The 16,021-nt window shown below is 45.5% G+C and overlaps 1 protein-coding gene across 2 annotated transcripts in view; it reads right to left on the reverse strand.

Moving 5' to 3' along the window:
• The window catches only part of LOC137411545 (ATP-dependent DNA helicase Q1), a 45,502-nt gene that overhangs the window by 11,912 nt on the left and 17,569 nt on the right, over positions 1-16,021 (reverse strand). For both annotated transcript variants that reach the window (XM_068096863.2, XM_068096864.2), the window contains one exon: positions 15,867-15,958. In XM_068096863.2, coding sequence (XP_067952964.2) covers positions 15,867-15,958 — 92 coding nt within the window. The remainder of the gene's footprint in view (positions 1-15,866; positions 15,959-16,021) is intronic.

Below are 16,021 nucleotides of genomic sequence, written 5' to 3' on the forward strand. Positions count from 1 at the left end.
AAGAGTATTAACCACCGTGAGAAGCGAGGTGTGGTTGACAATGCCCTTCGGTGGAGAAATGAGTCAAATTCCTCGTTTTTATTCTGACAAAGAGCTGACACAACGTCAGCCCGGCCTCGCTTCACATGGCGGTTAACTTACCCTTCTCAGCTTTCCATTGATAACATTCATTCATTCGTATTGGGCTGGCCTGATTAGCACTCCCAACTGACCCAATGACTTGTGATGCTGGAAACCCATCATGTTTGGAACTGATGCTGATGATGTTCTTGCAATTGATGTTCTGTCTACTGATGTTCTTGCAATTCATTTCATTCTCATTATTTTTTTTTATTTTTTTTTTTTTTTTTTTTTTGTATACAAGATCGAGGCTCGTGAAAGAGCGAACATTAATCACACAGAAAGACAAACCGACACATAAAACATATAACATAGGGAGCGGTAGACAAGATGGGGAGAGAGGGGGAAGGACACAAACACAACATTTGAGAGCAGGGACCGAGAGACATGGAGACATCGAGAGATCTGAGAGAGGGCGAGGGCTTTGGGGGGGGGGGGGGGCGTGGGAAGGGGGCAGTGGGAGAGGTATAAAACATATGGACACTGCCAGGACTTCCAGGAAAGAAGTTGGAATTTCAAACAAGGTGGATCTGGGGTGAATTAGCGGGGGTAGAAAAGATCAAGGTTTTGGATGGGGGAAGATAAGAGATGGTGGTGAACAGCTGTTTTAAAGACCTGGAGGGAGGAGTGGGATTGAAGGGAGTGAGGTAGTTTGTTCCAGAGGCGGGAGAAAAGAGGAATGAAAGAGTGAAGGTGAGCGGAGAGCCGAGATTTCGGCAGTTTAACCATCAGAGGGTTGCTGGCAGATCTTGTGCGACCTGTAGGAATATTTGGGGGACAGAGCACAGAGAGAGCTGGGGGTGCAAGGCCGGAGAGGAGTCGGTAGAAGACAGAAAGACCACCTACCTGCCTGCGGTGAGTGAGTGAAAGGCCCTCAGAGATAGCTTCATCGCGGGAGATTCCAATAATTCTGAAAGCTTTGGTTTCAACAGCGTGAAGCCGAGCTAGGTGTGAGGCAGGAGCACCGGCCCATAGGGGAGAACAGTATTCCATTGAGCTGCGGATGAAAGCCTTGTATGTGGTGAGGAGCTCAGGTGTGCCGAGGAAGGACTTCGCACGACGGAGGATGCCCAGTCGGCGACTGGCTTTGGAGGCCAGCTTGGAAATGTGGTTTTCCCAAGAAAGATCATGGCAGATAGTGAGACCCAAAATCTTGAGCGACAGAACTTCTTGGAGAGGATTGTTGAGAAAGTAGATGGGAGGGTTGTCCAGTCGATCTTTTCGGAGAGACATAGTAAGAGTGTGAGATTTGTCAGGATTGAAAGACATGTTCCACTTGTTTGACCAGTCTGTGATTTTGTCCAGGTCTTCAGAGAGTGAGGAGGCAGCAGACTGCCGATCTGAGGGAAGAGGAATGGAGCGGCAGAGAGTGGAGTCATCAGCAAAGAGATAGAGAGGATTTTCGAGAGAGTCAGAGAGATCATTGATGAAGACCAGAAAAAGCACGGGGCCCAGAACACTGCCTTGGGGAACTCCAGCCTGAACAGGAAGAGTAGATGAGAGAAACCCATTCAGGGCCACACGTTGACGACGACTAGAGAGGAAGTCCGCCAGCCATGCGTGGAGATTTCCATGGATACCAAAGGAGGAGAGTTTGGTGAGCAGAGCGGGGTGCCAGACCGTGTCGAAGGCACGTGATATGTCGAGGGAGACAGCTCTAATTTCCTGTTTGGCATTGAGGACCTCCATCCATTGTTGAGACAGCAGAAGCAGCATGTCCAGAGTAGAGTGACCTGGTCTGAAACCAAATTGATGATCAGAGATCAAGCCATTTGAGAAGAGGAAAGATTTCATATCAGAAGCAATGATGGATTCCATGACTTTGCTGATAATTGGGAGAAGGCTGATTGGTCTGTAGTTGCTAGGATCTGTTTTTGCACCTTTTTTGTGCAAAGCGGTGATGTTGGCTGATTTCCAAGCAGATGGCAGTTGACCTTGAGCAAAAGAGAGGGTGAAGAGAACAGAGAGAGGGTGAGATAGAGCAGCAGAGCAGGATTTTAGGACCCGTGGGCTGATGCCGTCGGGTCCAGTTGCAGAATCAGAGTCGAGGGTTGACAGAAACTTTTCCACCTTGTCAGGAGGAAAGGACACGGAGTCCAGGAGCAGCAGGGTACGACTGGGTATGGTGGGTACAGAGAGGGATGGGTTTGGGACACAAGATTTAGAGGCAAACACAGAGTTGAGGCATTCAGCTTTTTCACGTGCGGAGTCAGCTGTGTAGCCGTTTGAGGTAAGGGAGGGGATGGAGGGGGAACAAACACCAGAAACGGATTTGACCAGACGCCACCAGTAGGGTGCATCAAACGCCCTTAGGTTCTTGGATTTTAATGTCTATTCTCTCAAATGTTACACTTGTTGGTAGAAGTATGTATGCAAAAAATAAATGAAATCAGAGGTGGTCCTGGGTGGCCACCGGCCACTTTTATATATTTAGGGCCATTTTCGGGGCCGCACTATGTAAAAATGTTTGATTTTGTTATTTTACACCCAAACCTAGTCATGTTTGGTATCAAATTGAAGGTCTTGATGAGAGGAATACAAATATAACAATTATATGCAAAAAACGATGGTTTGATAATTAGTTTGTATTTTTACATGAATGAAATCGGAGGTCTAATCGTGGGTCCCATACTAGTAGTCTAATAATATCCTTTATTTTCTTTCAGATGGCAGATAAGAAGACCAGATTAGCAAGTGCCATTTTTGGTCTTGGCAATGCTTTTACAGAAGCAGATGGTACATTTGTAGGGAGCTATTATGCCCCTCCCCCTTTGTTATTATGCTGCTTTACCAATTACCAAGTATAACCAATTATATGTTCTGTTTTCCTTATTACTGAACTCTTTATAATACTTAAGTTCTTTCTTGTGCTTTGAGGATGTGTAATATCCTAATAAGGAGTTCTTTCCTGTGTGCTCTTAGCCTGTGTGGGCACAATCTTTCAGTTCTCCTCAGCTGGCCTTGGCTACAGTTCTTATCTCTTCATGACTTTTCCAATATCCTGAATGTTGACACTTTTATGAGTATTCATGAGTATTCACCCTCCCTTTGTTCTTTCTCAACCAAAGTTCTATACAGAAAGTTGTAAACAGGTTGCCACAGATGGCTGACCATCTCCTTATCTGAGTTAACCTATGAGTGGCCTTGATGAGCTTCCTCTAACTAACTGAACAACAGGATGGGACTATGGTGGGGGGACCGATGAGCCCATTCTGGGACCAATGAGCCCATTCTATCTCTGTATCTTGTGAGCTAACCCCACCCCTGATATTCCTTATATAAAGCAAGGTTTAATTGATTTAATTCAGAGCATCTTGTTGTACTGTTGGTCATTCCTTGTGAGTTTCAATGCAACTTTGCTGTCCTCAAGCTTGAGTACTCGAGTTCCAATAAATATATCCGTTGCTCCTTTCTTCTGAGTCCCAAGTCCTAAGTCTCAATTTCCGACAACTGGTGGCAGCGGTGGGATCAGTCTGTGCAGTCCGGGACGCGGTCCCAGGCAAGTGAGTGGTGAGACCAGCTAGCAATTGATCCGGGTCAGGTGAGCTGTGGGTTTTCTTTTGTTTTTTCTTTGTAGCCTGGGGGTCAGTCCAAATTGTAACCCACTCTCTTGCTCGGATGCCGTTTGTTCCGTTCCCTGCTCGAACCTGATCCACGAACCTAAATTTAAATACGGACCGCTTGGGTCCCGGAGCAACTGACTGTTTATGGACTCGTCAGGGTAACGTTACGTAAGGGGGGTGCCCACGTTGGGCGCCCGAGGTTAAGGGGTAATAGATCTCTGGGTTGTGAGGGTAAGGATAAGGGCGGTGTCCCGATCCGAGGCCTACCCGGGAGACGTCGGAATTATAAGTAAGATTAGAAGTATTATAAGGGCGTAGGACGCCAGGAGAGTACAGTAAGGGTAGGTTAGAAGGCCGTACTTCGCGAGGCGGGCGAACCTCACGGGTACAAGGCTACGGGTCTCTCAGAGTTAGGTAGAAGGCCGTACTTCGCGAGGCGGGCGAACCTCACGGGTACACAAGGCTACGAGCCTTTCAGAGTTAGGTAGAACGCGAGGCGGACGAACCTCACGAGTACAAGGCTACGTCGGTAAACTAAATTTTCCTAGGATGGGGAACTGGATGGGTAATAAGACTGTAAAGGCAGGTGAACCTCTTAGAAATACCCCAGCATTTTTCATGTTTCGGAGGTATGGCTATGATGCTGCGAGACCAGGGAAGTCATGGGTTGCGCTGACTAAGGATCTAGGTGAACCGTGGCCCAAAGGAGGGTCTTTTGCGCTGGAAAAATTGGACGTGTTGTATGGGGCATTAGAAAAGTTAGAACAGGACACGAAACACTTCCCACCTGACTATTGGAAAGTCTTTGGTTGATGGAAGGAAGAAGCGATGAAGTGACAGGCAAGATCGAAACAGGCCAGCCTGGCCGGTGAGGTATTAAAACTCAAGGGCCTGAGGAAACAGGTGAATAAAATGCAGGATGAAGCGGTTAAGGAAATAGAGAGGCAGGCTAACGAGTGACTGATGCCGCTCGTTGAAAGTCAAGTCCCCGTGGGAGGGTCAGGCAGATACCAAACCCCTACCCTCCCAGCCCTGAGCTCTGTCCCGGGGTTCCAGGCAACACCACCCTCCCTGCCCCACCCTTTTCACCCCAACTCACCCTTTCCACCCCGGTCTAAGAATCCCCTTTCTTTTGAATGATTGAGACATAAGGCGTTGTACACGACCCACTCCGGTCGTTGTGCTGTGAATTTTTGCGACTGTTCACACGGCTGAATGTGCGCAGTGGTTTGAAATGCGAGCTGGCTTGTCAGTCACGTGGTATGGAGAATGTATAGGGAAACGCATGATTTAAAATGCGTTGCCTAGGTTGGCAGGGGAGTGGCTGTTGGAGGTGCATGGTTGGAGTCGATCCGGTGTTCGCGCGACGTCCGAGAGACTCATTGGTATATGAATGAATCAATAAATGTATATATGGATGTCTGTCATTGAAGTATGTATTTGTGTCCATTGTGTGTGCCATGTGTCATTGACGCATGAAAGGGTTTCTTGTATTGATTGGTATTGGCTACTTGTGCTGTATGTATGGATGTGTGAGGTGTATTAGGCATGAATGACGTGGGAAAATAGTAAAGAAAATCTTGCTGAAATTGAACTATTGTGAGTTTTAAAAGGTTGCATAGAAAGCTTAGAAATAGTTAAGGGGGCGTAGAAACACTTACTCGGATATTTTCTCCAACCTGACGGTGTTGGAGAGTAGGTTGGAGGTTTTTGTATTTCTCCTGTGGCCTGTGATCCGACTGACAAGGTCCCAATGTATGATGTCATGGAGGAAAGACGTGTCTGCCTGTTTGTCTGATCGTAAGTCTGTGGTGTGATTTCACGGAGGGCCAAGGTTTAATCCAGTAAATGGGAGTTTTATGTTGTGGCAAGTGTGCGAGGGGGCACATCGGAGCACGCGAGTGGGGGTATTTGCGGGAGTGCACACCCGTGGTGAGTGTTACAGGGAAAGACATATGGGAACTTTTTATTTTCAATAAACAGACTAGGTTATTTTCTTGTTTATTTGTTTATTTACGAAAAATAAATAAATAACAGGGGGAGGTAGGTTAATGGTGGTTTGTTATTGTGAAGCTGCACATGGCTTGACAGGACATGGGAGCCAATGAGCTGTGTAATGAGAAAGATTAAAATTATGTCATGGTGTGAAATGCCGTAGAGGTGTGAAATACACACCTTTGGCCTGGAGGGGAGTTCTTTTGGTAACTTACTTCCATGATTTACGTTCCATTGGAAGGGGAATAGGAAAATATGGGAATAATATGGAACAAATCGACAAGACAAATTGGGGTACAAACTCACTATGGAAGGAGAATGGAGGTTATAGTTTCATTGTTGTGTCTGTCTGGCTGTCTAGCAGGCCATGGAGTTATATTTCTGAAACATGGATTTCGACAGTAAAGACAGGTGTGTACCCTGAGAAAATTGTGGGTTGTGGAGTGGGCACTTTTGATGGGCAATGGGGGACAGATGTTGTGTGCAACAAAGGTAAATAGATTGGATTTTGGCAAGGTTGAGTGAGATATGTGGTTGGATGGGGTGTGAAGGCGAGTTATGGCAGCTCCAGGGAGCACTCCTGGTGTTGGGTCTCATATAATTATGGTTAAAGTACATGTGCAGACAAAGGTGTGCTTCGGTTTGTATTACTGGCAGAGAAAAGACAACAAAGTGGCAAAGGTTACAGTTCCACAGAAGGAGAGCGAACAAGGAAAGTGGCTGGGCTGTTGATAAAACCGCTGGGTTTTATGTTGATTTAAGTTGTTGTGGATTTATGTTCAATTTTAATTTTAATTCCTATAGTCTAGTGCATATGGGACGGGGAAAATGGGAGATGACGTCAGTGTGCTCCGAGTATTGTAGTGATGGGGGAGCGCAATAATATAAGGGGTGACTGCAAAGCGCATGTTTCAGAAGGGAGTAGTTAGATCAAATGATGCTGTGTGTGTGTGTAGAAGAGTATTGTCTATTGAGCAGAGTATTGTGAGTGGAGGTGAGTGCATTGTATTGAATGAAGAAGCCTGGAGTCAGTGTGTGGGCACAGGTGTGCAAACCCAGGTGTATGGAGAATGGTTGTGTGAAATAACTTGTATGGAATGGATGGCTCGCTCGCTGACAGCTACAATCCATGTGGATTGTGACCGACGCTAACATTTCTATGAATGTATAAATGGAAAATAGTTATTTAAATAGATATTGTGTCATGACACAAAGGGTTGAACGTGCGATTCCAGGAATGAGCAAGTATTTTTGATATAAGCTGATGTTTCAAGTGACGATTTGAAATGTTGGAAGCTTAGATCAATCTTAAAGATACAAGCTTTTCATCTGTGAGCCGGAAGTCGACCATTTGTTTAATTTTAGATACTATACCTAATATTTACATGTAAATGCATGACTGGTCTGGATTTGGACTGCTCTGTGAGTTTTTGGGAAAACGGTATGTGTAGCTGGATTAAGTTTGAGTGGTTGTTTCATATACTCTGGGTACATGTGACTTAAAGGACGAATTGGACTTGCTGTGAACAGTGTAGATGCAAGAAGAGATAGACAGGGACACAATGAGCTGCTAGGTGAGCCATTGAGGTGGATTGGATGTTTTGTTGTTGTTTTTGGAAGTTCGGTTGTTGCATTGCCAAAGGTTTCTGTGTGATGTGGTATCTGTTGAAAGTGGATCACCTGTTGTCTTGTGTGGCATGAGCAGGGATGTATGTAACTGTATGTAACTGCCTGGGTTCAGGAAAATAACTTCAGTTGCAATTTGGTTTAAATTAAAGGTTAACGTTAGCTGGAAATTGGACAAAGTCAAAAGTTTGACCAAAACCAAAAGTGGTGGTTGGACCAAAAGTCCAAAGTGGAAATTGTCAAAAGTGCTTTAAAAAGCTACGTCCAATTTCATTTTGCCATTTGTAGAAGAAAATTCACTGCATTTAACATGCGTTTCCTTTAAACGGGCTTGGTCGGGCCAGCGTACATTTCAGCCAAAGTCTTATCTGGTTCACTCCCACACCAGGCCCGACTCGTGCTGCGACCTTGGTTGAACTGTCGGTTTAATTTGCACAGGAAATGAAATAAGGGGATTATAATGTGAGAAAGTGAACATTTGTGGATCTGGGGACAAGCTGGTTTGAATGTGTACCTGGGGTTTTCTGTGTGTCTATGTGTCTGTCTGTCTGTCACACTGGACTCTTGGATGGGTTTTCATGAGACGAATTTCAGACAAAACCCTCTTTGTTATTTCAGAATTGATCTGCACCCCACCTCACTGTGAAATGGACAGGTTGTGTGTGTGTCTCAGAGGTTTATGGACAACGTGGAGTGGCTGGTGCGAAGGGAGTGGTTGGGAAAGATGGACCCCCTTCACGAATACCCGTGGATAGTAGTTTAAAATAGGTAGAGGGTACAGGTAAATTGTGGTGGATATGGGCTGTGGTGCGCGTGGTAGAATTGGGAGGGCTACTCCAAAGCATTTTGCTTCCCCGCGCTATTGCGGTGATCAAATGTCGCGGCCATCAAAGGGCGGACACTGACGTTGCTCGGGGCAATGCAAGGGCGGACGAGACGGCAGGAAAAGCCGCCAACCAAAGGATGGACAGGTACGATAGTAAAGTAGATATTGACCGCCTTGGCAATAGTCCTTGGAATCGTGGTTTGTTGTGTACTAATCGAGGCTTTAGTCCTTGCGTGTGTGAGAAAGTTTACCACAGGATGGACACTGAAGACGACACCAGAAAAGGCCATGGTGATGACCGACAAGCTGACCGTGGGTCCAGATGACACTCCGGCCGTCGACGTGACTGCAGATCGCGGATCCTGGAACGACGACCCGAACGAGTCACTGGGCCGCGACAATGAGATCTCCGCTTCCGAAGATTGTTCTTCCATTGTTGATATTACTGATAATAATGTCGATTACACATTTGCGGACCTCGAAGCATTTCAGGCCGCCAGGAGGCCGATTCCTCTGGGCCCCAACGCGTCGCATGCAGACGTCAACGAGTTCCTAAGGGACTCCTCTCATTTCTTCTCGATGTGTACGGCTATGACTGTTGCTGGCTGCCTACGCCGCAAGCCTACGCCACCTGAGAATAATGTTACTGATGATGTTACTAATGATGATGTGGGCCACTTGCAAGGGTCCCCGACTGATGATTATGTCTCAATGCAGGCTTTGCCTCTTTATGTTTCACGAGCCCACCTTTATGTCTCACAAGCTCACAGTGAGTCAAACGTCACTGACCCAGTCCGGGATTTGGACCCAACTGCACACCCAAGCCTGGATGGTGAGGAACTCAACATTGGAGATACTCTGAGTTCCGAATCTGATTGTTTTGGAGATTCGTCCATGGATAACAGCGGTGGAAGCAGCATCGCCTCGGACGATCTCGACTTTGACCCAAAGGAAGTTGCTCTCCCTCCTTTGAAATCCGTTATGCTTTGTTTTATGGCCATAGGTTTGAGCCACCTGATACTGACGATGTTGTGTCTTCCCCAGATCACCAGCATGTAAGAGACCTCATGAACATGAATATCGATTGAGCGCTGACGATTTCCAAGGATTTCTCCTGGGGAAGCCTGGGCGAGCTCCAGTTGGGGGGGAGTCCGGCTGCACCTCTGTGGACCAAGGGTGGGTCGGAGATCTCCCTGGGTGTGGACCCCGGTGGAACCAGAGGTCTTCGTTGGGGATTTGACACGCTATTCGATCTTCATGTCTCTACGGTCTCACCTCATACACCCATCTACACCCGACTTACATCATACATCCACTAACACCCACTTGCACCCAGACGCCCACGGATCTTCCTGCTGAGTGCGCTGTGCGGTACGGGGTACGAGACATGCTCACTGGGAGGCATCCGTGTGGTATGTTTAGTGAATCTTTTACACTGTCTGTTTTGCCTCACTTGGAGGTTTTTCCTTTATGCCATTTGTTCACCCTGCTTCTACGGCCTTACAGTGCATACTCACATACAGACGCGAATCATCCTACTGGGTACTGTGTGGTGCTTTGCGTGCGGGACATGCTCACCGGCTGCCTTCGCGTGATATGTTGAATGGCTTTTCTGATTTGATTCATTTCTGCTTTGTTTTGAAATAAAGGCCTTTGATTGGCTCATAGATAACTTTGTATCTTAGATCCAAAAGGGCGGTATGTAGGGAGCTATTATGCCCCTCCCCCTTTGTTATTATGCTGCTTTACCAATTACCAAGTATAACCAATTATATGTTCTGTTTTCCTTATTACTGAACTCTTTATAATACTTAAGTTCTTTCTTGTGCTTTGAGGATGTGTAATATCCTAATAAGGAGTTCTTTCCTGTGTGCTCTTAGCCTGTGTGGGCACAATCTTTCAGTTCTCCTCAGCTGGCCTTGGCTACAGTTCTTATCTCTTCATGACTTTTCCAATATCCTGAATGTTGACACTTTTATGAGTATTCATGAGTATTCACCCTCCCTTTGTTCTTTCTCAACCAAAGTTCTATACAGAAAGTTGTAAACAGGTTGCCACAGATGGCTGACCATCTCCTTATCTGAGTTAACCTATGAGTGGCCTTGATGAGCTTCCTCTAACTAACTGAACAACAGGATGGGACTATGGTGGGGGGACCGATGAGCCCATTCTGGGACCAATGAGCCCATTCTATCTCTGTATCTTGTGAGCTAACCCCACCCCTGATATTCCTTATATAAAGCAAGGTTTAATTGATTTAATTCAGAGCATCTTGTTGTACTGTTGGTCATTCCTTGTGAGTTTCAATGCAACTTTGCTGTCCTCAAGCTTGAGTACTCGAGTTCCAATAAATATATCCGTTGCTCCTTTCTTCTGAGTCCCAAGTCCTAAGTCTCAATTTCCGACACATTGACAGGAGTCCGCCTCCCAACTTGCCGGCAGGTTCTTCGATGCGTGATGTGGTACATCCAGAAAGAAATATGTGAAGGCAAACAAACTCAGCCACTGAAATGGAAATCTGCCAGCATCGTCCTTATCCAGCTGAAAAAATTCTACACTAAAGCAAATATTCCTATGCTTTCAGACCATCAATGCTGCAAACTAATACTTGACCTTCTTAATGACAATAACAAATTGCGTCAAATACCTGTTTCTCGCCGAGAATCTCCAAGCACTTTGGCTAAGTTGCAAACCATGAATGAACGTCTTGATAAGACCTTTGGTGTATGGACAAAAGATGCAATGACAAACATTAAGAATGAGGAAGATAGAGTATTTTTAGAGTCAATGAAATCTGACAGAGTAGCCTCATTTGGTGGTGTTGACAAGAAGAAAGTTGATAAAGATCATAGAAAAGAAAAACGCCTCTTAGCGGAAGCTTCAAGACGAGAACGTCATGAATCATCCAGTGTACAAGAGATGACAATTAGTTCTGTATGCTCTGATGATAGTGACTCTGCAGATAGCTTGGAAGAAACTGAAGAAGAGGCGATTCCAGAGTTTCAAAGGAAGCGTAGTCACCACAGATCAACATATGCAGGTACATCTGCCTTTATTCCTCATGATATTCTGAAAAGACATTCAGTTGTGTCTGTTGCTACTCGACTAAACATAACTCCTGTTCAACAGGTTGCGCTCACCAAAGCTGTAATTCAAGAGGCAGGAGGTGATCCACGTCGTGTGGCCAAGTCGTACTCAACTGCTGATAAGGCTCGACGATCAATAACAAGTGCTATCGCCAAAGATATTCAAGAAAATTGGATCGCCCCAACAGCTGCAACACTTCACTGGGATGGCAAGCAGATACCAACGCTCACAAACAAGAATGTCAAGGAAGAAAGATTGCCAGTGTTGGTTGGGAATGCCACTGATGTAAAGCTACTGGGGGTGGCTAGATATCCTCCTGGAAGTGATAGGTCATCAGGTGACATCATTGCCGAGCACACTTACACGTATCTACATTCATGGAAGTGCAAACAATCAGTTGTCAACTTATGTTTTGACACAACAGCATCAAACACTGGACACGTTACAGCTGCCTGTGTTACCATTCAATCAAAACTGGACCGTGCTCTTCTGTGGTGTGCATGTCGCCATCATGTTGGAGAGGTAATCCTGGATCATGTGTTTGACGTTCTCAAAATTGAGGCATCAAAGTCTCCAGAAGTATCTTTGTTCCAAAAATTCCAGAAGAATTGGGAACGCATATCGCATGCAGAGAATGAAAGTTTAACCAAAATTGACATTTCCATGTACAATGACTATGCACAACAGCTGCTTTTATCCTGCAAAAACAAGGTTTTAAGCACAATCCGCACAAGCGCTTCATACTGTAGGGAAGACTACAAGGAAATGGCACAACTCTGCCAGGTAGTCCTCGATGATGATGTCACAAAACAAGGAACACTCCACAGACCAGGGGCCATGCATAAAGCAAGGTGGATGTCAAAGATTCTTTATTCCATCAAAATATGCCTACTTGAAGAGCAAATTTCTCTACTACCTCGACGAACTGTAACAACACAACATCAACAGAAAAAACTGAAGGAGTTTGTTGTTTTTGTTGTTTATATTTATTGTGATTGGTGGCTCATATGTCAGTCTGCTTCAAATGCCCCATGGTTTGATTTGTGCTTTTACAAGACTCTGCTCAACTATAAAGCTGTCAACTCAACCATTTCAGTCAGCGCTGTGAAAGCCTTTGATAGACATTTGTGGTATTTAACCCCAGAACTGGTTGTTTTGGCACTGTTCAGCAATGCAATTCCTCAAAAGGATCGTCGTGCCCTTGCAGATGTGTTACTGGCCATACAACCAGATGAAATGCCAAGCACTCCAAAACACCGCTACGGTTCTGGATATGGCAAACCGTCATTTCCAAAAATTACAGAAGCGACAACCCTGGCTGATCTTGTGAACGAGGACTCGTGGTTTACAGTAAACCTTCTTCACCTAGATATGACCTTCCTAACAGAGGATGTTGACACTTGGCAGAACAATGAGCACTTCAAGGCAGCCAAGTCCATTGTGGATGGGCTTAATGTTGTGAATGACCCTGCGGAGAGAGCAGTAAAGCTCGCAACTGATTTTGTCTCAACTGCAAGAAGAGAAGACCACTTCCAAAATCTTCTTCAAGTGGTTGAATGTGACCGCAAAGCGAGGCCAAATTTGCGGAAACGAGCAAAGTTGGAGTAGTGACATTGGCGTTGTGCTTAATACATTTTCAAACTTTTAATCAATGAAAGTACAATACTACAACACTGTACTACAACTTTGTAATATGAAGAACGATTTTGGTTAATTTTACATTGACATGTAAGGTTGTTTTAACTGTTTGATATTAGGCATTTAGTAAAAGTAGGACTTTACTTTTGTATATAGGTATAATGGTTAATTTTACATTATCTTGTAGTTAATTTTACATTATCTTGTAAAGTAGTTTAGCTGTGGCCCTAAATGGCCCTAAATATATAAAAGTGGCCGGTGGCCACCCAGGACCACCTCTGATTTCATCTATTTTTTGCATACATACTTCTACCAACAAGTGTAACATTTGAGGGAATAGACATTAAAATACAACAACTTTTTGAAAATCATGGGGCGTTTGATGCACCCTAGCCACCAGGATTTGGAAGAGGGAGACAGATAAGAGAGTTCGGTCTTGAGAACGGAGAGATATTGTTTCCTGGCTCTCCTGAGGGTGGACACACACTTGTTTCTGGCTTTGTGAAAGGAAATGAGATTTCCTTCCGTTGGATTTGCTTTCCAGGAGACGAAGGCAAGTTGTTTCTGGGCAACAGCCTCACCACAAGATTCCGTGTACCATGGACGGGAGGAAGGGTATGACAACTGAAGACGAGATGGGATAAATCTGTGCATGAGAGAGAGCAATTTACTTTGGAAGAATTCCCAGGATGAGTTGATGTCAGAGGTGGTAGAGATGGGAGACCAGTCCAGATGATTGATGGCTGCTTGAAGACCGTGCCAGTTGGCCTGAGTGAAATGCCAGACTCGTCGACGCTGAGCAGGCTCCCTGAGGATGGTCAGAGAGATGTCCACTTTAACAAGGACATGATCAGATGATCCGATCGGAGCAGAAGAAGAGCAGCAGACATTTTCAGGGAAGTTAGTCATAACCAAGTCCAGAAGAGAAGATGTTCCGTTGACTGAGATCCGGGTCGGGAAATTGACAGATTGTGTCAGTCCCAGTGAGTCGCAGAAGTCCTTTGCTGAGGAGCCATGGCTGGTGAGAGAGGTACCCACACCCAGCCAACTGGCATGATGACAGTTGAAATCACCACATATGAGGAAGAGAGAGTTGGGATGAGTAGATAGAAGTTGGTCCATATCATCAGACAGCGAGATGTAGATGGAGTCATCACTGTTTGGTGGACGGTACAACACACATATGAACAAGAGGTGGGAGCGAAGGGGAAGCCGTAGCCAGAGGTATTCCTGGGGGTGAGGTGGAGAGAGTGCAGTGCAGGGCGAGTGAGGAAGAGAGTTTTTGATAAAGATAGCAACCCCGCCTCCAGGACGAGGCTCAGGTCTATCATACCGGAGGAGGGAGTAGCCCGGGAGAGATACTATGGAATCAGAGACATCATAAAGGAGGAAAGTTTCTGTTAAGCAGATCACGTCTGGTTTGACAGAAGCAACCTGTATGGAGAGATCAGTTAAGTTTGAACGAAGGCCCCGGATGTTTGAGGTCCATACCGTTAATGAAGAGGAAGGGGGAGCATCAGATACAGAACAGGGGGGAGGAGGGGTAGGGTAAGATGTGGAAGAGGTGGAAGAGGTAGGGAGAGCTGTTGAAGGTGTGTCAGAGATTTCAGAATAGCTCGGAGAAAGGGAAGGATGGGGCGGACAAAAGGTTTGATGGTGATTGGGTGAGCCACAATGAGGTGTTATTTGAGGAGGGGGAAGAGCGAGGCAGAAGGTTGGGGGAGATGGAGGTGAGAGTTTGAAGGGGGAAGAAGCGGGGAGGACGCTTTGAGGAGGGGGAGTGAGAGGGGGGAAATTGAGAAGCAATGAGGGTGGGGAGATTTGAAGGGGAGGGGTGAGGGGGGAGTTTGGGAGGGAAGGGACAAGGGGAGGGATTTGAAAGGGATGGGATATGGGGGAGATTTGGAGGGGAGGGGTGAGGCAGGAGTCTAGGAGGGGAGGGGCGAGGGGGCGTCTTGGCGGGGAGGGGTGAGGGGGTAGTTTAGGAGGGAGGGGGCAAGGGGGGAGATTTGAAAGGGATGGGTGATGGGGAAGATTTGGAGGGGAGGGGTGATGGGGAAGATTTGGAGGGGAGGGGTTATGGGGAAGGTTTGGAGGGGAGGGGTGAGATTGGATTTTTGAAAGTGTACGATTTATGGGAAACGAACATTTATTGCAAAATGAGTTTCTTGTGACCTTCGAGTTAAAAATACGTTTAAGGACGCTGGATGGAGGATGGAGTGCAGGAGAGTTTAGGGAATGTAGAAAAAAGGCACTATAGGAGATGGATTTTTTTTTTGGGATGAATTGATTTGGTGAGCAAGTCGAAAGCAGCCTTTTAAAGAAGAAGAAGAAAAAGGTGTTATAAAATATGACGGAATACATAACTTGAGGGGAAAGTGTAAACATTGAAGGTTAATGAGTGAAAACTATCTGGGGAAATGGGGGAGAAACACGTGGTCGAAGAACGAACGAACGAATAAGAATGAATAAACGAATGAGAACAGAGAAAGAAATGTTTTTTTTTTTTTTTTTTTTTTTTTTTTTTTTTTTTGTTTTTTTTTTTTTTTTTTTTTTTTTTTTGAGTTGAGATTTACACAAGGAAGTAGGCTATGGGTGAAAAGACTGGGAATACAGAGAACGAAAGTTATTGGATCACAAACGACGGACCACTGAGAGAAAAACAAAGCCTCAAGGTTGTACAGTGCACACTGTACAAGGCCTTGCTCGCGACACGGCAAACAGACGATCAATTTATGAAAGATAAACACCGAGAAACAACCAAAGTTGCACACAATAACTTCACACACCGAAAGATAAATACAGTTTCGACAAAATACAATTGTGAACAGACTTAACTTCGAAAAACGTGGAGACCGTGTGGAGCTTCGAAAATCCCTCAATGCAATATATGCTCTTTGTAGTCCTTAGATTACTGGTAACCAAAATTATCAGAAAAATAGGCAAGTGTTTCTATACGTCGACCTTAAAAAAGGAAAATAAAGTTTAAATGCTGCAGAGTGGCTACACACCTGAACTTCCAGCACAAGTGTCACACATGCCATCACAATGTACATGCTCCCAGGGTTCTTCAAAATGTTCTGCCATGACTTGCCTCCGGCACCTAAAAGGCATCGTTTGTTCTTCAGATCGTGTCTGGCAGAACCACAGTATCAGCCGGGCCACC

This window comes from Myxine glutinosa, chromosome 7, assembly GCF_964187855.1.
Source record: "Myxine glutinosa chromosome 7, kmMyxGlut1.1, whole genome shotgun sequence".
NCBI classification, from domain to species: Eukaryota; Metazoa; Chordata; class Myxini; order Myxiniformes; family Myxinidae; genus Myxine; species Myxine glutinosa.